The 25867-nt window shown below is 42.3% G+C and overlaps 2 protein-coding genes across 5 annotated transcripts; both read left to right on the top strand.

Annotated features, from left to right (window-relative positions):
- The first annotated feature begins 3601 nt into the window (after positions 1-3601).
- swi5 (SWI5 homologous recombination repair protein) lies at positions 3602-8055 on the top strand. Of its 2 annotated transcripts, none has more exons than XM_031856055.1 (5): positions 3602-3752; positions 3902-3950; positions 4038-4141; positions 4434-4528; positions 7562-8055. In XM_031856055.1, the coding sequence occupies exons 1-5, from the start codon at positions 3667-3669 to the stop codon at positions 7624-7626; spliced, it is 399 nt and encodes a 132-aa protein (XP_031711915.1). In that variant the 5' UTR covers positions 3602-3666; the 3' UTR covers positions 7627-8055. The 2 variants fall into 2 exon arrangements, with proteins under 2 accessions (XP_031711915.1, XP_031711916.1); XM_031856056.1 differs by lacking the exon at positions 7562-8055 and adding an exon at positions 4974-5088.
- A 1796-nt stretch (positions 8056-9851) lies between these two features.
- On the top strand, positions 9852-22515 carry slc27a4 (solute carrier family 27 member 4). 3 transcript variants are annotated; one of them, XM_031855718.1, is made up of 14 exons: positions 9852-9900; positions 11775-11936; positions 13878-14088; positions 14234-14417; positions 16206-16364; positions 17620-17689; positions 17859-17950; positions 18273-18382; positions 18645-18854; positions 19187-19313; positions 19600-19737; positions 19863-20027; positions 20446-20592; positions 21520-22515. In XM_031855718.1, exons 2-14 carry the CDS (start codon positions 11776-11778, stop codon positions 21675-21677), a joined length of 1932 nt encoding a protein of 643 aa, XP_031711578.1. In that variant the 5' UTR covers positions 9852-9900; position 11775; the 3' UTR covers positions 21678-22515. The 3 variants fall into 3 exon arrangements, with proteins under 3 accessions (XP_031711578.1, XP_031711576.1, XP_031711577.1); XM_031855716.1 differs by lacking the exon at positions 9852-9900 and adding an exon at positions 9910-10269; XM_031855717.1 differs by lacking the exon at positions 9852-9900 and adding an exon at positions 10283-10495.
- The last annotated feature ends 3352 nt before the right edge of the window (positions 22516-25867 follow it).

Raw genomic sequence — 25867 nt, forward strand, 5'->3', positions numbered from 1 at the left:
CTCATTATGATGGATTATCTGTGATGTGGCTACATTCACACTCTCATTTATTCCTACATGAATTGCATTGTAACAGGGAATTACCGTCTGCAATGGCTGCAAATGTATTTATTTATTCTCTTTACAGTCACCATAATTTACATGTAATGCCACTACTTGTCCGATAACGTCACAGTGTGAGGTCTAGAACGCATTTAGCATATACTGTAGCCTGGCTCAGAGACAACTGCTTTGTTTCATTGCTCTGTCAAAAAGTAAAGGCATCTGTAACATTCAGTCACTGACCAACACCTGACGTGGGAATCAATACTGTTTTTGATTGAGATGTTGTTGTGAAAGGGAGGTTGGAGGTTTGTGGCAGCATCCTTCCATCACGGCTGACACTGTCCAGCTCAGCAAGAGTCTGCCTCATAACTACAAAAAAGCCTCACAATCTATCAGCCGCTTTCTATCACAGAGTCCTTCACCAAGGCTCTGGGTGCGTCTGAAAAGATAATATAAACACCAATCTCTCCCCATAAGTTCACTCCAGCAAACCCTCCAGAATGTGATGGATGATTTGTACTGGTGCACAGCATAGAGTATACATTTGTATGTGGAGGTGTGTGTTTTGTATCTGTTTCTGTATTTGTTTGCATAAAAGTTTGTCCTGTATTTGTGTGAGTAAGCGCTTGTGCATGCTTTGTGAATTATTTAGAGGCCTAATCGCCTCCAGTGTAAGCAGAGCTCATATAGCTCGGCTTTTAGAGGTGTATCGATGTTTTATGACATGCTTTGAATCATCCCCCTCATCTACCCCTCATCCTGCAGCAGCGTGCTCACTCTCTCTCACCCGGTGACTCTAACTCTCTAGTACAAGTGTGTGTGTGTGTGTGTGTGTGTGTGTGTGTGTGTGTGTGTGTGTGAGTGTGTGTGGTGTCTGGTCATAATTCCCCAGCAGTGGAATTTAGATGCCGTACAGAGGAGTGGCCATGAATTATGAACATGGTAGATATGAGGCCTTCCAACCAACATTACAAGCCAAAGCTTCCTGCCCCCTTTCCTCCTTTCCTCTCCTTGTCCCGCTGTTCCAATCTCTTGTCCTGTTCCCTTCTCTGATTACCATTCCTTGCTCCTCTCCTGCACACATTTTTCTCATACTATACTTTTCTCACCGCCTCCTCTTCCACCTCCTTCATCTTATGCACTCATTTCAAATTCTTCAGATTGTGAAAGATGAATTGATTTCCTTGAAGTTTAGAGACGTCTGTAAAATTGTGGTTGTTTTCTTTCTTACTTCTGTGTGGATTTTGGGCAAAAAACACAAACAAAAAAACACACAATCGAAAGGAACAAGGCCAAAAAAATACAAATGTGTGGAGCATGAAAGTTCATTCGTCACCTTGGAAACAAAACCAGAGGCAAACCTCAATGTACCATTTTCCAGACAAGCCAATCACATCTAACAGGCTTCCTCAATGGCTGGAGTTTGCTCATAAAAAGCTAGAAAATGGACCTAAAGTTAAGATTTAAAAAAATAAAAAATTCTGAATGCAAACATGAATTCAATGAAGAATGAGCTGCTCTAAACACAAAAGACAAGACATTTTGACATGTCACAGTACGAAAAGCACAAAAACTAAATGAATGATGGCTGAACTCCCTTTAGGTGCTTCACACTCGGGGTTCTGGTACGGTGCATGCTGTCTCACTGTCACACTGTCATGACTTACTGGGACACTTGAGTACAACTGATCCATAATTAATGTTATTAGCAACACCTGTGCTTTCCCTTCTATGACAAGTCAGACTGTCATAAAAACAAATAATTCACTCATCCACCTGCACCCTTCTACTACTTCTAATTATGTTTGTATAAAGCATACAGCAGTGTTCTTGAGCATAACGAGGATACAAAACATCCCTTGCCAGTACTTAAGTCCTTTATCTCAGCGTTCCTGAGACCCCTTTCCACCAATATGGACATTACTGCCTAAAATAAACACAGGCAGTGAGTCCAAGCTTTGAGAGGTTGGTAGCACATTTGGAAGGAGCACTTTCCTCAGACTAAAGACCAAAGTACACTTGCTCACATTAACAATAACAGCAGATGTGACATTTGCTGCGCTCACAAATGTATATATGTGTCCGTAATTAACAAAAGCCTGAGATCTAAAGCAGCTATTCAGAAAATGCAACACACACACACACACATGGATGCATAATGCTGTGTCAGATTTGTGGAGAAATAGACATCGTCCACAGATCTCTCCCTCTCTCTGTCACACACACACACACACACACACATGACTGCGTGCAGGAGCCATTACTGCCCAGTGTGTGTAATCTTGTGATTTCTAAAAGGAGAAAAGGCCATGCCTCCTGTCTGAATTTTTCATTGCAGACCCTCTCTGCCTCTGTATAACAACTAATAAATAAGCAATGAATCCTGAGGACACAACACAGAATGGACTCAATTTCATGTCCTCCACACCCACAACACCGACTCCCCTGGATGCACATTCTGGCTGCCTTTCATTCTCACTCTGTTCTTGTCTCTATGAGCCCTGTATCTCCCTCTCTGTGTGTTTTAAGAGCTAAATCTGTTGCTGTGTTCCTCTTCCTTTGGTGCTTTCCCTGTGAACTGTACTGGTGCATATGTGCTGGAAAAATGTGTGTGCATCTGTGTTTGTGGATTGAACGTGACCTTTTGCTTTTTTAAATCCACCACCGATTTAGATTTAGACCGCTGGTGGCTTTGAATGAGTCTGAGTGGCACCTGAGCAATTCAGAGAAGCAGTATAGATGTTCACATGAACATATGCCATAACATGTCCTTCAGGTTATACAGCTTTTTCTTAGTCAACAAGGGAGTGGGTTGTTTCAGACACGCAGAGAGAGAGAATGGGAGACTAATGTATGTTGTGAGGGAAATAAACAGTGAGATGTTTTGAAGGCAGAAATAGAAGAGTCAATTTAAACTGTAATTTGTCGCCATCTGGTGGTGTCATGAGAATAGTGGCGTGGTTGACACATCCCAGTCAAACGCATGATTCGACTCTGGTTGTAATAATTAGACACACAAGCCCTCTTAAGTTTAGCTTGAAGACGGATATTCCTTACTAATGAAACTTCATTGAAATGTTCACAAATTAGTCTATATTGTGAGTTATTTAGGTGTCAAATAGCCATATAATAGGACCATTGATTTTGTAGCCGATATAATTTATTTTGGCAATCATTTGATATGATTATTCGTGCTGATGAGTAATTATATAACATACAGAGGGATCTGTGAATGTTAACGAAAACGGCATTTAGCCCACTTTTCTAAATTGACTGTAGGTAGAAGACAGGAGGCCAGATTCTTAACTACATAGATGCATTACTATGCATACAACTACAATTAAATGTTGGTTGTTTATGGACAGTGATAGTGTTTAATAGTTTGAGAAGTGTCAGAAGGAACGAACTCGCGTTAATATCAGTTAAATATGCAAATATTGTAAAGTCTCCCAAAACTCTCGCGAGAAGAGTGGATCTATCAAAGTCCCGCCTCTCGGTTTTAAGAACCAATCACGAGTCTGTTTACCATCAGCCGCGAATTGCGAACTTCCTACTTTCCTCGGTGACCATTTGCTGCTCCTACTATAACTATACCACACTTACTTTTACAATAAAGACATTATGGACACAGAGCAGTCTGAAGAAACTCACTGTAGTCACGTTTCAACACCGGAGGGGAACGACTTGAAGAGAGGAGCACTGAAAAGGTGACGTTAGCTTCTTACACTAACAGCTAACGTTAGCTGATAGCAACGGGCATACCATTCATTTAAGGCATTGCTTATTCTTTATACATTGTCTCCTCAAGTTTAACACATCCTATCTTTAACAATAGTTCCCTTCCCTCTCTCCCTAGAACTCCCTCCTCACAGTTTAAGAGAGTACACTCCAACTTCAAATCACCTGTAAGTTAACCCCCTCTAAAACACACACACATGTGCATACATCCATGTGCATCCCAGCCTCATGGTTGCCTGTTTTGCACCTGACAGCTTCAAGTGACAGAGAGTGCTAAAGTTAGCCCTGCAGAGGAGGTAGCTGAGCTGCAGAGAAGAAGAGAGCAGCTGGACACAGAGATAGCACAGCTGGAGGCTGAGTGAGTACAGCTGTGTGCTTTTGTCTTCTTGCATGTTAGCCTTTGTATGCTGAAGGTTAAGTATGTAAATATGTGAATCAATAGTGTTGATCCCCGCTATAATCCTGCGAATTACCCATAATGCATGTGCACTCTTCTTGCCTGTGCATAGTTTTGTTAATCTGATATGTTTTTGTTTTTTTTAAGTTCTTTGTATTGTGTGTGCGTTTGTGCGCCTCTGCATGAGCATTTGCACATTGTGTGTGTGTGTGTGTGTGTGTGTGTGTGTGTGTGTGTGTGTGTGTTTCTCCAGTGGATGCAGAGTAGAGGAGCTGGAGCATCACATTGATATGCTGCATGAATACAATGACATCAAAGACATTGGACAGTCACTCCTGGGCCGTATTGGTAAGAGAAATGCTTGTACATTTGAATTCACTAGTTTTTAGCAGCATATAAACCATAACAGTAGAATTAAGTCCAAAAATCGATTCTGGACAGTGATTATAAATGATATGCTTATGGATAGCTTTTGCCATTAACTTTCACGCTGATCCTTTATGGCTTGATTCATTCAACCCTATTGTGAGCTTTCACTCCCACAATGACGTCCTAATCTCTGATGCACGGTCACATGGGGAGTGTAGGAATGAGTCTAATGAGGCGTGGACAATGTACGGTATGACAGCAACATGAACCACCCACAGCATACACGCAACTCGTCTGCTGAATGTAGCAGCCATTTACAGGATGCATCCTCCCCTCCCTCTGTTAGTAGTGGGCTTTTTTTTATACACATGACAGATTAAGTCTAGTTGATCGTGTGAGACGTTTTCAACTATTTCTTTTGCAGACTCTCCACACCCGAGTGTTGCGAGATGACAGCTACCCAAATCTGTCTGTTGAATGAGTTGAGTCATGTTTTAAACCTCTTGGCTCATTAAAGATACGGCAGTGTGAACACTGAACAGACTAGATGAGACATACAACAATATGTCTCTTTTTTTTTTTTTTTTTTCTGGTGTGATTCGGACCAAAGAAAACAAACTGTACAAAGGTGTCATCACATCCTTAAAACTACTTAAGTTGCTGAGAAGAATGTAAATAATGAACAAAGACAACATCGTGTTCACTACACGGTCATACACGGTTTGTCACAGTCTAATACATCGTGGTATTTTGATGGGTACGCACCAATGAAATATATCTGTGGAGAAAATGAATGCGAGTGTACTTTAAAAGTGTTATTTAAAAGTAAATCATTAAAGGAACATTTGAATAAGCTGTTATCTGATTGTGTATTGCTTGTAGGGGAAGTGTTGTCAAGTTGTTACACAACCAGCCACCAGAGGGCAACAGAGCAGTGTCTCTGTTTCCCTCCGAGGCCTTAATCATAAACCAGAGCCAGGTTTAACTTCGGACAGTGTTTAATCCCACAACGCTGATTCTGTTGACATAAAGATTCCATTGGCCTGCCTATAAAACCTTCATTTCATTAGATTAACACTCTATCTCAAAGCCACTCGGAGTTCTTTCATGTTCTGTGTCCAGTAATATGTTGGCTAATATTAATAAGCGTTGTTGTCATACATGATATGATGACATAAATATTAATATTGTTGAAATTGCATCAGTTTTGGTGCTATAATTAACAATCGCTTTTACTCCAGTCACTGATTCCTTTCTCGGAGAGATCAGAAAGTTGTTTTGACACCTCATCTTCCCCCAGACAACTTTTGTCATAACTCCTGTGATGCTGCAGATGTGTCTGTCTGGGCCCACACTAGTATAAGTCAACAGGCTGCAATGAGTGTAAGTCTGTGTGTCTTTTAAAATATATTTGTGTGCATGTGTTGCAGCTGCATCAGGGTGAGGAAGTGTGGAGTTCACACATTATGCTTTTGTTAAGGGAGGTTTTGGTGAATCATAGCCAAGTCCCATTATGGTCTGTGTGCATATCATAACAAACATGACTTTTTGCCTACTTTTACATGCACATGCTTGTTTGTGTGGTGTCAAATAACATCTGGACATCCTCTGATTTAGTCTGCTGGTCTTTGTGGAATATGAACACATGAACAACACCGATCAGGCGTACATTCCTTAGATGCTTTAATGTCACTTATCTCCCACTTCCGTTGTCTGTTAATTAAAAACTGTGCTATCTGGTTTTATATCTATATTGTGAGTTTAACGCTTGCCATCTCTTAAATTGTGGGTCAGTACAGTGCAGAGGAGTCGGGATGATAATGACCTCTTAGTGAATGGAGGTGGCGTTTCCCCTCTGTCACAATGGCAGTCTTTCACATCCCTCTCTCACACACACACACACACACACACAATTACAATCTCTGTCTGTCTTGCAGACGCATGCATACACTCACAAACTGTCAAATACAAACACTTGCTATCATCCTCTATCTCCCCCCCCCCCCATCGTGTTCTTTCTCTTTCACACACACACACACACACACACACACACTTTCACAAAGAGTGTACACTAAACACTTGCTGTTGTATGACTTTATTCTGAGAGGGAGGAGATGGGCAGTCTGAAGAGTGAGAGAGGAGGCAGTACCCCCCCCAAGACAACTGTCCCTTTGTCTCTCAGGCATTAAAGCTATTGTCACATCTCCCAACAAATCTTCTAAATGTACATTTTCAGACGTTTGGAGCTATTTATTTAATGCAGGAGTTTCCCTGATGATAAATTTGCCATTGCAATTCATGTAATACATAAAATATATAAATGTAGACTTACCTTATCAAGAGTAAGTGTCGAAAAGGTTGATTTTGTGGATAAGGTGATAAAATGAAGTTTTTGTATTTACATTTTCAGTTTGTGGTGAAAACAAACGTATTTTGAATAAACAGTAAAAGTGTTGATTTTAAATGATTAGTTGTTGACAGTTTATCCTGACAGATTCTACTGTTTATAAACAATAGTTTTGCCTATATACAGTAAATGAATATAACAATCTATTAATTTGACACTGTGGTCTGACATTAACAATGTTAGCGAAAGAAAAGAGACCGAAAAAGTACAATTTTGAACGGAAACCCTTCAGTACCGTAACCCAGCGAAGCCCCGAGTGTTGCCCCGCAGGCCCAACGATGATTGACAAAACATCAAACAATGAACCTCTCTGTAGCTCCCGGCCTTCAAACCCCCTTACTTCAACAGCACCGCATGTGCACACCCACCAAATGAATACGATTTGATTAAGCAAAGGACAAACTGTTGCAACACTTTAGGGCTGAGCTATCGCTTATCATCATCAAGCAGTGCCTTATATTATCATGCTGTAGCAACAAATGCTACAGATTTGTTCATCCCTGTACAAAACAGTGCAAGCCAACTGGTGTGTGTGTCAGCACTAGAGGGAGTTGACCCTGTAATCCGCTGAAGGAGCCTGACCCTTACTTTGCTATATCTTGCAGCTGCTGTGAGGGGGGCCACCACACGAGATCTCTACAGCCACTTTGGTCTGGAGTTGGATGACTGAAAACAAAACCTATGAAATGACTGGTGAGGATGGTTCCTCAGACCAAGGAGAGAAAAGACCAAAGAACCTTTTTAGATGGGAGGATTGATTTGGACTAAAGACACAGGTTCGCCCATTTTCGTGGTGATTTAGTCTTCACCTCTTTACCGAGTGAGATTTCTAAAGTGAGAATGAGTATAACACGAGGAGAATGAAGCAGGCCCTGCCTGCACACGTGATATTTAAGAGGCCATTAACTTCAGGCTTTTTTGTTCTGTTTTGAAATTTGAGTTTATGTAACTAGAGTTTGGATGATGGCTGCATGAGTGTTTATTACTTTTCTGACTCTGGTTGGTTATTACCAAAAAAAGAGGGAATGCTGGAGTGTCATCTTAAAGTGTAAAATGAAATGCACTAGCTGTTGGTACATGATGCTTTGTAAGCTGACGATAACATGTAATAAATAAGTCTATCAGACCACCACAGACACCATGTTCCCATTTGCATTGTCACCTCATTGTCCACTATGGAAATTGAGTTGGACGCATCATAGTTATAGCATTCATTTTGTGGAATTTAAGTAACAAGAAATGGTAAAAAGGACATTTAGCTTATTTTGATAGTCTCCTCTTTTATAACACGCCTGTCTGCTGAATTCAACCCAAAATATGACCCGTTAGTTTGCTAACATCCCGCATAAGGTCATGTTCATCACCACCCACAGTTCTACTGGAGGGGAAAAGGATGTTAGGTAACTATCACACTCCTTTTCAGTTTCCTGTCTGTCTCCACTGTACCATCTGAAGTTCAACTAAAGAGAAATGGTTGGGTATTTGCTTCCTGTATTTAAAAAAGAAAAAACTCCATAATGCTGCTGTGCTTGCAAGACATTTTTAGAGTACTGAACAGACAACCGAGGCGAGCAGCATAATATACTGGGCGTGCCCTTGTCTGTCTGAGAACCACTGATAATGTGTCTTCTTGGACTGATAGCAGACTGATGCTGTGTTTGCGAGTCTGTTCCTTCATGTGAAATTGTGAGAGTGAATGGTGGCAAGAGAGTCATTTGCAGGTCAAAGCTCATCCTATTTTTTCCCTATCCTGATTTGTGAATTGCCTAACACTCAGTTAACATCTCACATACTGGGGTCAGTGTGGTATATACAGTGTGTTCGTGTATCAGTTGAAACCAGATAAATGTCAAGCTTTGACTTTTATGTGACAAGACTTTGGTATTGTTGAAAATGCAGTCAACTATTTGAAAATAGAAATTAGAAATAATTGTATCCCCATTCATTTGGGCTCTTTCGAATAGATCATTAGGGAAGTAACCTCGTTTGACCTGCGGCAGTGTCTTACAGCACTCTTTTTACAGTATGTCTTTTGCAATGTTCCGTAATAATGTCTTCCATGACATTATGAACGCTGTGTGAAATGTCAGCCTCCGGCTGTCATTCAAACTAGGCCTAAGTTATTCTATTGCGTCGGCGTGTGCTACAAGACTATTCTCTGCTTAGAAGTAATCACAATCACCTTTTTATTTGCCATATTTTTGCACATACAAGGAATTTGACTCAGTTTTTTGCATAATCGGCAAGGCAATTTTGTTAATATACCTTATGTCATTTTGTATGTGGTTGGGGCCATTTTTTTTACTGCCACTGACTTATGTGGCACAATTATAATCATCTTACTGTACGTTTAAACGTACAGTAAGATGATTATAATTGTGAGCTACACCCACAGTATTTTTAACCTTGTGAGCGCAAAGACAACTGCAGGTTTTCGTTTGCACGGATATGCTAGAGCTTTTCAATTCAAGCAATCAGCTGATGTAGCGTTCGGTTGCAGGCAAAACCTGCAAACTGGTGGGTTTTTAGTGTAGATCTTGGGTGGCGCCTACAAGAGAGGAACAGGCTATTGTTTGACACCCTGTTCTTTCTCATTCCTCGATCTTCCGCGGGTCCGGTTCAGTTAACGGATGCGCATTCAAAGCACATGTTGGCCGGGCGCGGAGTGATGAATGACAGTGCAGCGCAACCTATTTAAGCCCCACGGATCCGCATCAGGCTCCTTGTCACTACCGGGTAGAAACCGATCTCGCTTTCAGTCGGCGAGAGCAGGCAGGGCCGCACCGCATTTCCTCTTCACCACAGCCGCAGACCCCGCCCCTACTGGATGGGATGTGTGCAGAATCACCACCACCCCCCGATTGGCCCAGGCACCTGTCCGTCAGCGCTTATTCCTGATGGGTTGCTGACGGCGGTGGGCGGGCGCAGCTAAGAAAATTATAAGGTCATTTGAATTGCGCTTGCTAGCGAGCTTATCGGCTACAATGATCCCAGATATTATATCAATAATTGTGACAATGAGCGGATGATGATTGCGGGGTCAATGTCGACGCGCACAGTCAGGCGAATTTGACTCGCGACGCACGGGAGAGGAGCGGAGCGGCAGCAGCAGCTCATTGTGGTATTACAGCAGGAGGGGATCCCGGTGCGTGTGTGCCTGTCTGTCCGTGCGTTTCTGTGAGCCTCTGTCAAGCGGCGACGAGCGGACGGGGCGACCAGGCTAGCCTGTAAGCCGATCAGGGTCGAGATCGCACACTAACGGGTTTCACGTCTGGGATTTCTGCGCACCTACATGCTGTGACGGGGGTGCAAGGTATGTAAGCAAATGAGAAACCGATCACCCCAGCCACAGACCGAGCTGACCGTGCGCCCCCGCGATGTTCAACTTCAACGGATGGCTCTGGTTATTGTGTGCGCTAGGAGAAAGGGAGCGAGCTGTGACTATTGTCCTCTGTCAACCTTGTGGGCGATCGACCCACTCACGGGACTCGGGAGGTGGCGCGACACTTTAATATCGGGCAGGTCTCGGTCCATGAGAGGTAATATATGTGAAACGTGGACTGCATATTTTAGCATGCATCGTCTCCCTAAAAGAGGCTGCTGTCGCGCTTGTCCATCCGCTTCCGATCTAAGCCGATGCGCGCAATATGGTGCGCATCCTGCTTCCCAGGCGCGCCTGTGCCCACAATAAACTACATCAGGTATAGCACGATGAATATTGTCCAATAACTGTTCACGGCCCTGGCACTGAACGCGCACATGGCATGGTTAGCGAGGCGTAGTCTAACCAACAGTGGGTTGAGCCTCGCTATCATTTCCCCCATCCACTACCGCAATATGATGCTACGCGCTTCTTGGATTTCCGGGTGTAGCGGCGGCGAATGATGAAGCTTTTTTTTTTTTTTTTTTTTTGTTACAGCGCTCTCAATTCATAATTTTCCCTAAAATTGTAAAAAACAAACAAAAATGCCATCATGTTGATCCGTGGTACATTCAGAATAATAGTGTTGTAACACAGAGCGCTGGTCTCTATTATAGCAGCAGACATATTGAATCGCTATGATATAGCCATCATCATCATTACAGCCTCATGCAGGGAGACAGCAGATACATATCCAGTCAGCTTCTTGGCTCGCGAGAAAGAGCTACAGGCCTTCAGCCATAAAACGGATATCTTTCAAATATGCTCAGTTGTTGTGAAATTACAAACCTGCAGTTTATTTATTTTTTTCTCTATAGGGTAATGAATATATAATATGCAGCAGCCTATGTAAGCCTATCGTGTACTGCTTTAGGATCATCTTCCTAGCTATCAGGTGGCACTGAACACAAATGTCAACACACTCTGTCCTCTGCTGCTCTCAGCCGGCACTATAGACACTTTGCGTTGAGTTAGGACTTCCCCAAGGTCTCCGTAGCCTTGGGTTTTATTCAACTGCAAGAGAAAATAAAACTCAGGGTTTTTCTCCGTTTTATTCTGCCCATGTGAGACAAAATGCATTTTGTTTTACATGTGTGTGTGAACACTTGCATGACAATATACAGTATAATCATTTATCCTCATTTATTGCCAGCTCGCAGAGTCGGTTGATTCATTTGGGCACAGGATGTCTAACCAAAATCATAGATTACATTCTTGAAGTGGTTTCCTTAAATACTATCGGGGGAATGTTCAAAATCTGTGTTCTTTGCTTTCCTTAATCACATGTAACCTTTCTGCTACTGAACTGATGTTTGGTCTGAACTGTTGCTGCAGTCTGCAGCCATTATCTGTGTGTGTGTGTGTATATGTTTATACGTGCTTGTGCATTCTTTCAGGATGATGCGTCTAGCGTGTTCCACAGCCCTGCTGTTCGTGTTTAGGCTGCTGGTGGGCTTGCCTTGGTACCAGGTTCTCCCAGCCGTCCTGATCTTCTACCTGGGAAGCGGAGGATGGAGCTTCCTGCAGATTTTTGCCAAAACCATTGGCAGAGACTTACAGTAAGCATTGGGGATTTTGTGTATGTGTTGGCACGCTTCACGTGTTAATGAAACCTAGAACATTCATGTCATTTGAATGTTTTTTTCTTTCAAGCATTTACAATCATTGCTATTGATTCACTTTGTCCTACTATCTAAAGGGAGCCACAGCCAAAATATAGTGCAGTGTCGCTACACTACGTATCTGTAGTCCTATCATTGTCTCAATGTACTGTTAAGAACAATTCGGTGAATCATGGCTTCTTTATAAAATGGGTTATTATTCCAACAGTGTTCATTCAAAAGACCGGAGGCTCTTCTTTTCCTGCTTTTACAGCCAGTGTTAGCCACAAGCTGCATACTCCTGTTGTGCATGTTTCAGAACCTGACATGGCAGGTAGCCTGAACTGAAGGACAAAGGACAATAGAGAGGAATGGGAAAGAGCAGATCTTTTAACTGTCTTGCCTAGAGCCAATATTTACATTTGGAGGTTACCATAGCAATTGGTTTGTGATTAACTTCCTCTTTTCTTCTGTAGCTCCAGTCATGGTAAAACAGGAAATTGTAAAAGTGTTAATGACCTCTCCGTGACTTATAAGCCAAACTGACCAAACCAGAAGTAATCGGTGCTTCTGTGACCCACTGTGTACAAACAAATGGCCTCTGCTTTCTCATTGGTTAGAGAGTTGGAAATCACAGTTTCCAAGGCTGTATGTCAAAGGCATTTTGCTGAATTTTCAAAATAAGAGCTTGCCATAAGTATGTGTCCTCTTCTTTAGGCCTGTTACTAGCTTCAGCTACCTAGTTGTGTGCACTTGCTCATATGCAAACAACCCTCCCTCACTCCGAGTGCAGTTCTGATAGCGTTGTAATTATTTATATGTTGATAATGGCTGAAGCCCCAAGGTTAAAAATGGACCACATCTGAGCCTGGCAAAGCATGCAAGTCACCCTGTCCCCAGTGACTCATATATTCCTATTTAGTATTGTACTGTGACAAGCCTTAGGTATTTCCTCCTTAAGAAGCAGTATTGTTCACACCTTAATGCCTTTGTTAGCTAACCCAACCTCCAGTATTCATATTTCTGTCCCTGCTAGTAGCTGTGATTGTCACTGAGTGGTTTAGTTGGTGCAAAGCCTCTGTTTACAATATGAAACTTATGAATGTAAATAAAGAAAGAAGAATTTAGCACAATTAAATAATATCAGATTTATTAAAGATCTAACTGAAAGTCACTTTTCCAACTACTGAAAAAAGTATCTTGAGAGAAAGATGATAATTTCAAAGTACAGCTCCTCTGTTGCAACAGAATAAGCTCCACACAGCTAAGGGTACTAATGACTGAAGCATAATAACAGATTGTGGTTATCTGGACCGACATGAAGCCTGTGTAATGATAAAAAATATCACCACCACAATGTAGCTGTGAAGTAGCTTGGCTCAGTATATTTGTATGGTGCTTGTGTAATAATATAGTACTCTGGAGTATGCCTGCTATCTGTGCCTTTGCACCATAAATGTAAATTATCAAGTGACATCCTTCCATTTAGGCAGAATTTGCCCCGTGACCCACCCAGGTATCTCTGTCATAATGTTTTATGCCTTGTGTTGTTACGTTTTGCACAGTAAGATGAACTTAGTTGGTCAACTACAGATGTAGATGAGCTATTTAATAAATATTTATCTGTGAATGACATGACTAGTGCTTTTCCAAATTTGGGCCCTTTAGCTACAAATTATGCACACCTTATATTAATGCTGACCATTGTCCAAAGAATATCTTAAGTTTCTGGTTCAACTTCCTGCCATTCATGCATTTAGTGCGCAGAGGACGTGACACAAATCAACATCACAGACTGTGCCGCAAGAATTGTAACATTGTAACAGAATCATACCAGGAAGAGTTATTGTAAATTGTCTGTTTTCTCCATTTTAATAATATTTTCTCTTGCTCCTTCAGTGCGGCAGGTGTGCTATTGCAGGTGAAGATGAATGTCAGACGCCACCTCCGAGAGAAGAACACCATTCCCAAGATCTTTGCTGAAACGGTGGCCCGCCACGGGGACAAGACGGCACTGATCTTCGAGGGCACTGGGGAGAAGTGGACCTTCCGACAGTTGGATGAGTACTCCAACAGAGTGGCCAACCTGCTGCTGGAAAGGGGTTTCAAGGTAGGGCCTAACAAAACAAAAAAGTCCTGAAGGAATTGGGGGAAAAAGATGACATGGCCCCTTTACGTTAAATATAAATAAACTTCAGTCAATCGGTTGATGACAATCGGTAAGACAACTCTCCTTTTGTTGTTTCTTTCTTCAGGACGGCGACGTGGTGGCTCTTTTCATGGAGAACAGATCCCAGTATGTGGGCCTCTGGCTCGGCATGGCCAAAATCGGCGTAGAGGCCGCTCTTATCAACTTCAATTTGAGACTAGAAGCCTTGGTCCACTGTGTCACCATCTCCAATGCCAAGGCGGTGGTGTTTGGCTCAGAGCTGAATGAAGGTAAGAGCTGGGAGGATTGAGGAGCGGGATGTGCAGAGTTAGCGATTAGAGAACCATCTGAAGGATATGTTAGGGCAGATTTTGTTTGTTGTAGTTGCAACATTGTCAAGTTTATGGCCAAAAGTCTGAAGATTGTCTCGGAGGACTTTACGATCTGATTTCTGCTGATGAGTGCTGTTATGTTTCCTCTGTGATGAGAGAGGTGAGTGGTGCAGAGAGAGAGCAGAGGTCATAAAAGATAGATGGGTTTCAGAGGACGTGTCTCTTCAATATCAGCCAGTGGAGCTTCAAATGGTTGATGGAATGGAAAGAAGGGAGTTGGAGAAATACCTCCATCATCAATCTGCCCGGGTTCAAGGTCTGAGTTGGTCAGAAAGAGAGCTGATAAATGGTCTGTCTGGAAAAACATCTGAAACGACAACGTAGCAGATGTAAATTAAATATTTAGCTTTACTGGATAATAATTTCATACAGCATATACAAATATTTGATATATAAATGTTTGTATAGCACTTCAAAGAAGCGAGTGGGAAGGATATCAAGAGGACAGGATGGCGGCATCGTATTGGTTATGGTGGAATGGCTGAACAGGTGGTGTTAAAACCAAACCAATGATATCTCATTGGTGTCAATGGAAGAGCAGATCTGGAAATCAGAGGAGGCAAATTCTTAATAATTGGCAATGTATTGTCTGTGGATTTCCTGAAATATTTATTTTAGTCCCAATGGTTGGTGATCGGCACACTATCTGGCATAGTGACCTAGAGAGAAATATGTCAGTAAGATAAATTAGGATTTCCTCACATTTGATACAAATTGCTTCACCCCCATGTCTGGAGAGATGAATGCCATCCCAACTATGTTCATGTTCTTCCTTCTAAAATGAAACAAAGCGGTCAATAAAATCCTAACTACCAGCAGAACAGAGTCTGTAGCCAGGACTGTAGACTGAAAAGGCAGCTCAAACGTTCACTATCTATATCCCTATGTTTTCCTTTTGGTACTGGTCTGGACCTTATATTTGTTGCATTGAATAATAAATAAACAAATTCGATTTAAGATTGAAATCAAACATTACATGATCAGATGTGTGTATTTTGGAGGTTTCATTAAGTACAAACAGAACAAATTACTTGTTCTAATGTCTAATATACAAACCTGCGGTGTGTTATTATATTGCTTAGACTTGGGACACACTAACGATATGAAAGTTGAATGGTCAAAAATAAATTAGGGCTCTATTTCAATCTCCTCATCACCCTCTTTTGGGTCCCTGCCCAATCTAAAAAAGCCCCGATCTCCACAGCTATAAAGAGTGAATGAGGTTTGAGCTGTTCATCCCGGGATTGATGGAACAGTGTTTGCATTGGATCGTGGACTTGTCATGTGCTTTATACCTTTTTAAGTAATAGGGAATGCAGAGTCTTTGCTACAGAGCAGGCCAAAGTCAAGCAAGTAGCATTAATACTGAGCCAGCATGACTTAAGGCTTTTAGATTAAGATACACTCTTTTTACAGGGGGAAGTATGGGAGCTGTTTGCTGCTCCCTTCTAACATATTGATACTCTCATTCCCTTTTGTCCCACTGCACCTTTCTCCTCTCCTTCACCTTCCACCTGACTCCCCAAGTTATTTCAACCTACTCTGTCCCTTGTTACTCTGCCATGTACCTCCTTTTTCCCCTTGTCTGCTGTGGCGCTTAAATGTTGTGCCACATGAAGTCCTCTTGTAATTTGGGACAGCGAAATGTATTAACACTACTTTAATGTGTTTCTGTTACCCTCACAGCGGTGTCTGAGGTCCACAGTTTAATGGGGAAAACGGTGCAGATGTTCTGTTCAGGAGACTGGGACCCCAAACAAGTCCCACAGGGAACCGAGTGCCTAGAGCCCCTGCTGGATAACGCCCCGTCTCACCTGCCAAGCCGGCCGCAACGCTGCTTCACAGGTAAGGCCGTGAACAAATCTGGATCCGAGTTTACCAACAATGTTCATCGTTCCAAGAACAAACAAACAAAAATACATTTTACAGATGCTTTTGGGAGTCATTTTAGGTGATGTTTTCTGTGGTGTAATGATAATAATTTAGCAAAAAACAACAGATGTCCTGGTCATAAGTAATACAAATGTTTCAATTACAAGTTCAGTACTTACTCTAACCAAAGTAATACAGACATTATGATCAACCAGAATTTGCCACTGTTTTTGCTGTTATAGTTATTTGGAATTACCGATGACTCATCACCAGAGAGTATATTGGTTTCTTGTTTCTAAGGCAACTGCAGTGCATGGGTTAAAGGAGGACGAATTGAATCCAAGATATTAACAGTCAAGTCATGTAAACCATACTTGTGTATCACACATTTGCCTCTGAGGGCTTTACAATCTCTAGGGCATACTGTACAATCTCTCTTGAAAGCTTCGGTTGACGTAAGGACAAACCTGCTCACTCACTCCTGCTCTTGAACACTATATCTAATCACTGACTGCTGCAGCAATAAAAACCTGTGACCTTTGTTCATGTTCACACTTGGCAAGACTTGGCACCCACTCCGCTGATATACAAATGACAAACAACTCAGTGAAGAGGTTTGAAATATGTATATGGATTAAGGTAGCACGTAGCCGCCATAATCCAGATCTCTGGCTGTAACTCGGAGCTCAGACGTGTATTTCTTCTGTTTTAGTGGTTTGAGTTTATTTAAAATCGGTTGTGAGCAGGAAAGCAAAATCCAAACACAAGTGGTTCATGGCCAAGGAACCCTCAACTGAATCTAAAGCCAGTTTGTACACATCTGGATGTTGGAGTTTGGGTTTGGACTGGATGGTGCTGTCTAAGCATTGACCACTTTGCCTACACATTGCACTATCCCAGAGAAAAAAAGGGACTTGTTGGTGTCATTTTACAATCGTTAATAATGCATTCTGCTTTATTCTGCCTCTATGCATCAGTGTTGTAACCTATTCAAAATGAGCTTTCAATCAAAACTGTGAATAGGCCTGTAATTACGGATCGAAGCCAAGCATTTACACTCCTGCACAGAAGTGAGCATTCAGCAAAATGTATTTAAAAACAGAGTAACACATTTGAACATAACAGAGCTTTAATTTGTACGCCCCTGAGTGCATGACCGAACCAGTCGTAGCACATTGAGTTATTGACATTTAAGTTGTCTCACTCTCACCCTGCTCTCTTTTTTCAGATCGCCTGTTCTACATCTACACGTCGGGAACCACTGGGATGCCTAAAGCTGCTATCGTTGTGCACAGCAGGTAGGAAGGAGCCGTGCGGCTCACTAACAGGCACACAGGAATCCTGCAGCTGCTCTCTTCGTTGATCCGTGCCGCTTTCATGTGTGGTATAAATACAGTTGGAAGACAAATATATGAAACTCGTTGGTGTTGTTTTGACTTTCTTCTCGTGCCACACCCTGGTTTTCAGGTACTACCGCATGGCAGCCTTGGTATATTATGGCTTTAGGATGACTCCAGATGACGTGTTGTACGATTTCCTTCCTCTCTACCACTCCGCAGGTAAAACTATAAATGTGTGGGATTGCGTCAGCTGAGTACCTTTATAATGTTCATCTTGGTGAACTTAGCTTGAAACAGCATCCAGCCTAAGATAGTGGATGAAGCCAATTGGCAACAAAAAGAGTTGCTATTGTTGACCTGTGTTTTTGAATGAGTGTCTATTCTCGCACACACTTAGTCTCGGTGTTCTTGACTTCCTCCGCTTACAGAAAATGGGGTACAAGTTGCATGTTGTTGCTTTAAATGATGTCTTTGTATGTTTCCATGTTGAGTCTATCATGCTATGACCATGACGATATTTCATAATCTTTTTTAACCACAGGTAACATTGTGGGAGTGGGCCAGTGTATAATACATGGCATGACTGTAGTCATCCGAAAGAAGTTCTCTGCCTCGCGTTTCTGGGACGACTGTGCCAAATACAACTGCACTGTAAGTAATAATGTCGATTACAAGTCACTGCCAAAGATTTGGTGGGCAGAGTAACACACCACAATCTCACAGTGTTTCTCCAAAGATGTCTTACCTGTCACATTCTTTAAAAAATAATCTCAAGATTTCATGTTCTTCCCCCAGTTAATCTCTCTGAATCCCTTTTTTCATTATTGTAAGCTTGGTGTTCAATCAATGATTAGTCTGTTCATATCTCTGTTCTGTCTGTTTCTCACTATCATCCTGCTCCATTCTCCTCCAGATTGTGCAGTACATTGGTGAGATCTGCCGATACCTGCTGAACCAGCCAGTTCGGGACACGGAGAAACAACATCGGGTGCGCATGGCACTGGGCAACGGCCTGCGCCAGTCCATCTGGGAGGAGTTCATGAACCGCTTCAACATCCCACAGATCGCAGAGTTCTACGGAGCCACAGAGTGCAACTGCAGCCTGGGCAACTTCGATAACAAGGTGGGAATGTGCAACGAAGTGGTAATGATGCTCTCACCAAACAGGCTTTCAGTTGTTTTTTTTGTCAAGATTTGCTTTGTGTTGTGCGTTTTAGTTGGTAGTGTTGTGAAACACCCTCTTCTGAAATCCTTAAAACTACCACCACCGACTCACCTCAGAGAGTTTCACATTACGTTGCTTTTCTCTCTGATCCTTTTCATGTTAAACATCAGTTGTTCTAAAAATGTTGTTTTCAGTATTAGTAGCTTCTCGTACAAGACGGCACACAGCACTGCAGTTTGGCTGGTTGGAACTGGTACGCCTTGTTCATATTTGTTTTGTCTGTGCTATAGATTGGTGCGTGTGGCTTCAACAGTCGGATCCTGCCCTTCATCTACCCCATCAGACTGGTGAGGGTTGATGAGGAGACCATGGAGCTCATTAGGGGACCTGATGGCGTCTGTATTCCTTGTAAACCTGGTAGGTTTAATCTATACACTTATTAAACATCAACTTTACACTTGGTAAGCTTAAAAGTACATACAGAGTGGGGGTGTTGAGCAGAAAAATACCTCAGGAAGCGCAGGTAAATAGGCGCACAACAAGGCTTCAACAAAGTCCATTGTGTAAGTGTTGTAGACATACAGTCACACACACTTAGTCCTTTCTGAAACCCCTGATGGCGCTCAAACAATCCACTTTATATGTGATTAGCCAAAATGATAGGCAGTTATGCATTCATACATTCTTCTGTTCTCTCTTATAGGTGAACCTGGGCAGCTAGTCGGCAGGATCATTCAGAATGACCCTCTTCGGAGGTTTGATGGCTATGTCAACCAATCGGCAACCAGCAAGAAGATATCTCAGAGTGTCTTCAAGAAGGGAGACAGTGCCTATCTCTCTGGTTAGAGTCACACACACACACACACACACACACAAACATGCATATTGAGTTATTCATTGTACTCCATGCTGACTGACTAAATGAATATGCTCTATCGGCCCCCCCCCCCCCAATTCTCTCACCAGGTGATGTGTTGATCATGGATGAGTGCGGCCACATGTTCTTCAAGGACCGTACAGGAGACACTTTCCGCTGGAAAGGAGAGAACGTCTCAACGACCGAGGTGGAGGGAACTCTCAGCAAGCTGCTAGACATGAAGGATGTAGTCGTCTATGGAGTGGAAGTACCAGGTAAAATCTGTCAACACACATGATTGAATATTTGTTTAATGGAATACTGAACAGATGTATAACAAGAACCATGCTGTGTGGAATACTATAGTAATCGCAGCTGCAGTATCTTGGCTTACTGATAATCTATTGTGACATAAAGTGAATTGTACCATTTTTAAATGTCATTACATATAAAGCAGAGCTGTCGTTGAGGCTCCGCAGAGAAGAATCACAGATGACACTTTCCTGTCACTGTGATTACATTGAATATTAGATACACAAGTCAGACAGATCACAGCAGAAAACATATGAAATGCATGCTGCCACAACAGAAATAACACACAGACTAACTATTCCAAGAGAACATTAGTCTGACCTTCAACCTCAGTGGGCCACAGAATTAGTCCTCTGACAGGCCCCATTTCTGTGTGCACAGGAGCCGAGGGAAAGGCTGGCATGGCCGCCATCGCTGATCCGTCTCACTCTACTGACCTGGGGAAGTTTGTGAAGGACATGGAGAAGGCTCTTCCTCCCTACGCCAGACCTGTATTCCTTCGATTCCTTCCAGAGGTCAACAAGACAGGTAGGATTTTCTTTTCACTGCCGTTTGTCCGCTTCTGAAAATCTTGATTTAAATTTTAACTTGATTGATTTGTACAGTTTTCACATTGTTGCTTGCCGTTTGTAAACACAGCATTTAAAATGTGCCCCTCCTCTATGTAAGAAGGTGAAACCAGAAAATGTTTTTTTGCTTGAAATATGACTTAACTGAACGACATAGTTGCGATTAATTTTCTGACAGTCAGATAAATGATTAAATGACTATCGTTACAGCTCTAAATTATACTGTGTGCTCTAAATATTGCTCATTAAAAATGAACATTTGATTGAATAGTGGTTTTGTTTTACATTTTTCTAAAAGCAGTAAGACAGTGAAGTAATTCTAAGGGTCTGCGTCTGTTTCTGGCAGAAAAGCACCAGCAAGGCACTGGGAGCGCTTTATCCCAGCGCTGTATGATGGACCAGCATTGCCGCTTTTTATTATCTAGTTGGACACTATTTATTAGTTTGACCTTGGTTTTCCACCATGAGCACCAACCGGTGGATGCTTGACCTCATACTGAGCCGTCAGCGCTCAATCTGACAGCTGTAACGCAAGATGGACGTTCCGTTGGAGACAACGGCCATAAAAGCATGCACTCACCAGCAGCAATATTTATCCGCCCGACCGATCTGCTCCCACTAATGGGCTTTTCGGTCTGTGTTATGACAGTGTCTGTCTGACATATACAGCTCTAGATGGACAGGCACAGCCAAAACAAGCTTCTCCTTCATTTTCTACAGTGACGTAACCAGTGATTTTTGAACTCTCTCCTCATTTGGAACAATTGAAAAAAAGACGCTGGCACTCAGAACAAACACGTTACGTGGACACAGGCGCTAAGATGGTTAAATGGCAGCTTAATTGGCGAAGTGAAATACCTACATAATCTCTCTGTCTCTTTCCCAGGAACGTTTAAGTTTCAGAAGATGGACTTGCGTCGGGACAGCTTTGACCCCAGCGCAGTGTCGGACAAACTTTACTTCCTGGATTCCAGAAGAGGGTCTTATGTGCAGCTGGACGACGAGCTTTACCGCGCCATCCTGTCAGGAAAACACAAATTGTGATGAGCAGGCTGACCACTACACATGTACACGCACACATACAGAAAAGAAGACGATATTGCGTGACCAGAATAGCAGAATGCAGGACCATGTCCCCATAATAAAATACATATAAAGTGATAGCCATACACACTCCCTTGCACCCATACTCAAATATTTTTTTTTTGATTCTTAAAGCTACACACACATTGTATTCCCAAAACCTGTTCTTTAAAATCCCTAAAAGCAGACTTATGCACGCCACACAAACACACACAGCACTCCATCCATCCCCAGCAACTCCTCTCGCTACCTCAGCAAACACAGAGAGAGGCACAAACTTAGTATTTGGTAACTTGAAACCACCGTTCATAGCCACACAATCCCTGCCCACACAGGCCTCAAGCAGCCACGCCAATCCATCCTGGTCCATCACACCATGTGTTGCTGGGGGGGACACACCTGGGAGGGATGTGTGGAGTAGTAGTTGCCTGGCATCCAGAATGCAAAAACTACTAACTAAAGATATCCACAGACTTAAAGGATGCTGAGAAGTAAAATGGAATCAGTATAAAAAGTGTGTGTGTGGGACAACGGAGGGACCTATGAGGACCTAAACTGTCTCTCTGTTTGTCAGCCAGATTGTTTCGTAAAAGACTGGAGGCTCTACCACCGACTTCACCTGCACAATCAGCAGTGACAAACCTGCATGACAACCACAGCTTTATGAGGATAACTATATAATAATATTTCTTGCACCTGTCTGGTCTCCTTGTCTTCATTTGCACCACGCTCTACAGAGCTTGAGATGAAAATAAGCAAAGGACACCAAGGTTTTTGTTTGTTGTTTTTTTAAAAAGGGAACACCGTGTAGATGATGGGGATTTCGGAAAGCCTTTGACATGTGACCCACGGTTGCAGATGTTAATTTAGACCAGTGGTTGAAGCTGAAAGATCTAAAGTGCAATAGGGCTCCAGCGTTTGCAGTGCAATAATCAGCCGCACCACATGAGCGCTGGTATAAAACAAAGATTTGTATTTAAATATGTCTGCATCACACCAAATATATTTAAGTTGTAGTGTTTGTTTACATATTTAAGATGATATGAAAGTTGTATTGCTTTGTGTTGTTCTCTTTTGTTATAGTGAAAATGGTTGTTTTTGCTTCACGTGTATCCAAATCCGTGCTTCAGTAACTCCTGGAGTCCTCAAAAACAAAGGGGCGAAATGCACAAAGTCAAGTGATCTGACTGATTCAACCCTGGGCTAAATACACGGGGCTATTTCCATAAACAGGACTTATATACTGAGCTGACATGCAGTATGTTCGTGTGGCTGTATTGTGCAGGTTTTGTCTTATCATACGGTGTGTGTGTGAATTCTTCTAAAACATATGAAGAAGACTTGACTGAAGATAAAGAAGCACCAAATCATCTGATCGAGGAGGACTCGTGTTTTCAACAATATTCTGGTGCTAAGGAGGGATGTACTGCCAGATTCAAGAGAGCCCAAAGAGTCAAAGTCAGGAGTGGGGACATTGTCACGGCGTGGAAATGGAACGGAAGAAGAAGAGGAAATGTGCTTTGTCATCGATGTTTTGTCCATTGTTTGCAGTAGCTGTCATCAGCGGTTGTAGTAGCATGAATGAGCATCATCAACCACGCAAGCAGAGCACTGTGCCTTACTGTGAGTTCACCTCCCAGATTCACAGGCCCTGGCCCACACATAGTATCTCATGTGCTTCCTCATGTTAGACTTAATCCATTTGGCTTCTACCTACCATAATCTCTAACTTCCCTGTCACAGTAGCCTCGCAAAGCTGGCCTAAATCATGGGAGCTCATTTACTCTGAAGAGTCTGTGGCTGTCCAGCGACTGCTGCCGTCATCCTGCTGGGTGCAGGAAGAGGTTGTGTTGATGCGTCATTGGGTCCACGTTTTGCGAGGCTGCTGTCGTCGTAGCATCTTGTCTAGGACTTCTCCTTTATTGCTCTCCTTTGAGTCTCCTCTGGTCTTCGTCTAAACCCTAACCTTAATTTGTCTTCTAGACTTCTTATTTTTTTCTTATAGATATTGTTCACCCAAGTTTCCATTTGCTCAGCATCTTTACGCCTTCATCATCGGTCTGCCAACCAGCCCAATCCTTTCGATTCATCTCAAACCTCTTCCCTCTTTCTCCTCCCTCTGTCCGTGGCCATCCGACCCTTCGAGCTGGCACCTGTGTTTGATCCTCGCTGTGTCCGTCAGGTACCGAGCCTCCACTCTCAGCCATGTCTGCTTCATCTCGCTGTGCTCGTGTTCAGACAATGGTAACAAAACGGTATTTGAATACACGTCAGATATTTCCTATTTGGAGCTCATTTAGTGTTTGATGGCGGTTTCTTTTTTGAGAATCTTCAAGAGGTCTGGTGACACAAAGCTCCAACTACGCGCTCAAAAACTGTTCTCAGATATATTTTGCCGATGTGTGTTGTGCGTAGTCTGCCATTACTGCTGTGACTTTTAGTCATACTTTTTAAACTGGCCACATCCTAAGTCCTCCACAGTACAGCCAGGCTGGCCATTGCCAGCAGTGGTTGTGTAACTGGCTGTAGTGTCGAGGACTTATTGTTCTTCATGAGTTTTATTGCGCCAATGCTTTGGTTATTTTGTCTTCTGCAAACTGATTCTCGATATGTTTAAACGGCTTTTCCTTAGTTCGACCTTTGCACTGACTGACACAGGTGAGCTCGACAGCTGCGGTCTGCCGCAGTGATCGTCAAAGTCGCTCTTACCTATCGTTTGGGAGGAAAAGGCCAACAAAGCCGTTTGACAGACATCTAGATTCATCTCTGCTTCCTCTGTGGGTCAATGAGTCGCTCTTTCACTTTTATTTATTCTTTGATGATGAGTGGGAAATGTGCTCATGAATGTCTGAAAAAGCAAATGAGTGACCGATGATGATGTTGTGAAGTAAAGGTTATGTATCTAAGGGAACACAGTTTGGCTGTTATGATGCTTGTGGCTGAGGGTTGTCAAACCTGACCAGTCCCACAGCAGAGCGCTCTGAATAAGATGTTTCCACTTCTTCTTTTTCTTTTTTTCTTTTTTTATGAGTTTAAATTATTATTTTTTGAAGGAACTGTTAATTATACCTTGATTGTTTCACTGCTATATGTTTTGTTTTTGCTTTTGTTTTCTTTGCGTGAAATCATAGCATTTGTGATTTTGGTATATATATATATATATACTAGTGATATAACGGGATTCATGCATGAGTGTAAGACAATCGAAGGGCAGTTGTGTTTTCCTAACTTTTTTTATAAAAGGCACTAGGAAACAGCCAGGGAGCAACCTTTGCTGGATCCAATTGGTGTGATAATAGATGATTTAAAAAGTCCATGGCAAACCAGATGAGTCAGCTGAAGGGAGTGAGTGCTCTGTGGTGCAGGGTGACGCCTGTTTGACTAGACGGGGCGCTGTGTCCTTTATCAGACAGAGAGAGAGAGAGAGCTGTCGTTTAATGAAAAGACCTCATGACTACAACTAAAACTACTGTAGATGGAAATGTGTTGGTGAAAATGAAACCACACATGATATATTTATAAACCACATTTGAAATAGATTTAAATGTGTTAATATGCCTGTTGATATTTTTATTATTATTATTATTGGTTGAAATCAATTGACCCTGTTTCTTTCATATATTATCATCTGAGAGACAAATTAGCCATTTCTTCTAGACCCTCTGCATATTTTGAATTCATTACATGATACATTAAAATAATTTAAACCCAGCCCCCCAAATACACTGAGACTAAAAATGTTGTCGAGCCATGCTGATCGATGTGAATATCAGTTGACATTAAACCGTCACCGGTAGCTCATACTGAAATCAGTCAAGATATCTCTGATTGCACTGTTTAAAAAAAAAAAAAAAAAAAAAAAAAAGACTAGTGATCTAAGAGCAAGTCACCTCTATGGTCACAGTTGAGTTTGGCATGTGGAGATCATTACTCACCAGACCGTGATCCAGAAACCCCGGCTGTGTCTCTGGTCCCGCTGTCCCTCATGCCTCTGATCAACATTTTCTCACACTGCTTTTTGCACTTTTTGTTTGTCTGTTTTTTTTCCCCTGTCGTGGTCCTCAGGAACATCAAGCAATGCTAGAGAAGGAAACGAGTTTATACGCATCTGCCTATATGTGTGAAAGTTGTTGTTTTTTTTTGTTTTTTTT

Source organism: Anarrhichthys ocellatus, unplaced genomic scaffold (assembly GCF_004355925.1).
Source record: "Anarrhichthys ocellatus isolate YVR2014 unplaced genomic scaffold, GSC_Weel_1.0 scaffold16, whole genome shotgun sequence".
Lineage (NCBI taxonomy): Eukaryota > Metazoa > Chordata > Actinopteri > Perciformes > Anarhichadidae > Anarrhichthys > Anarrhichthys ocellatus.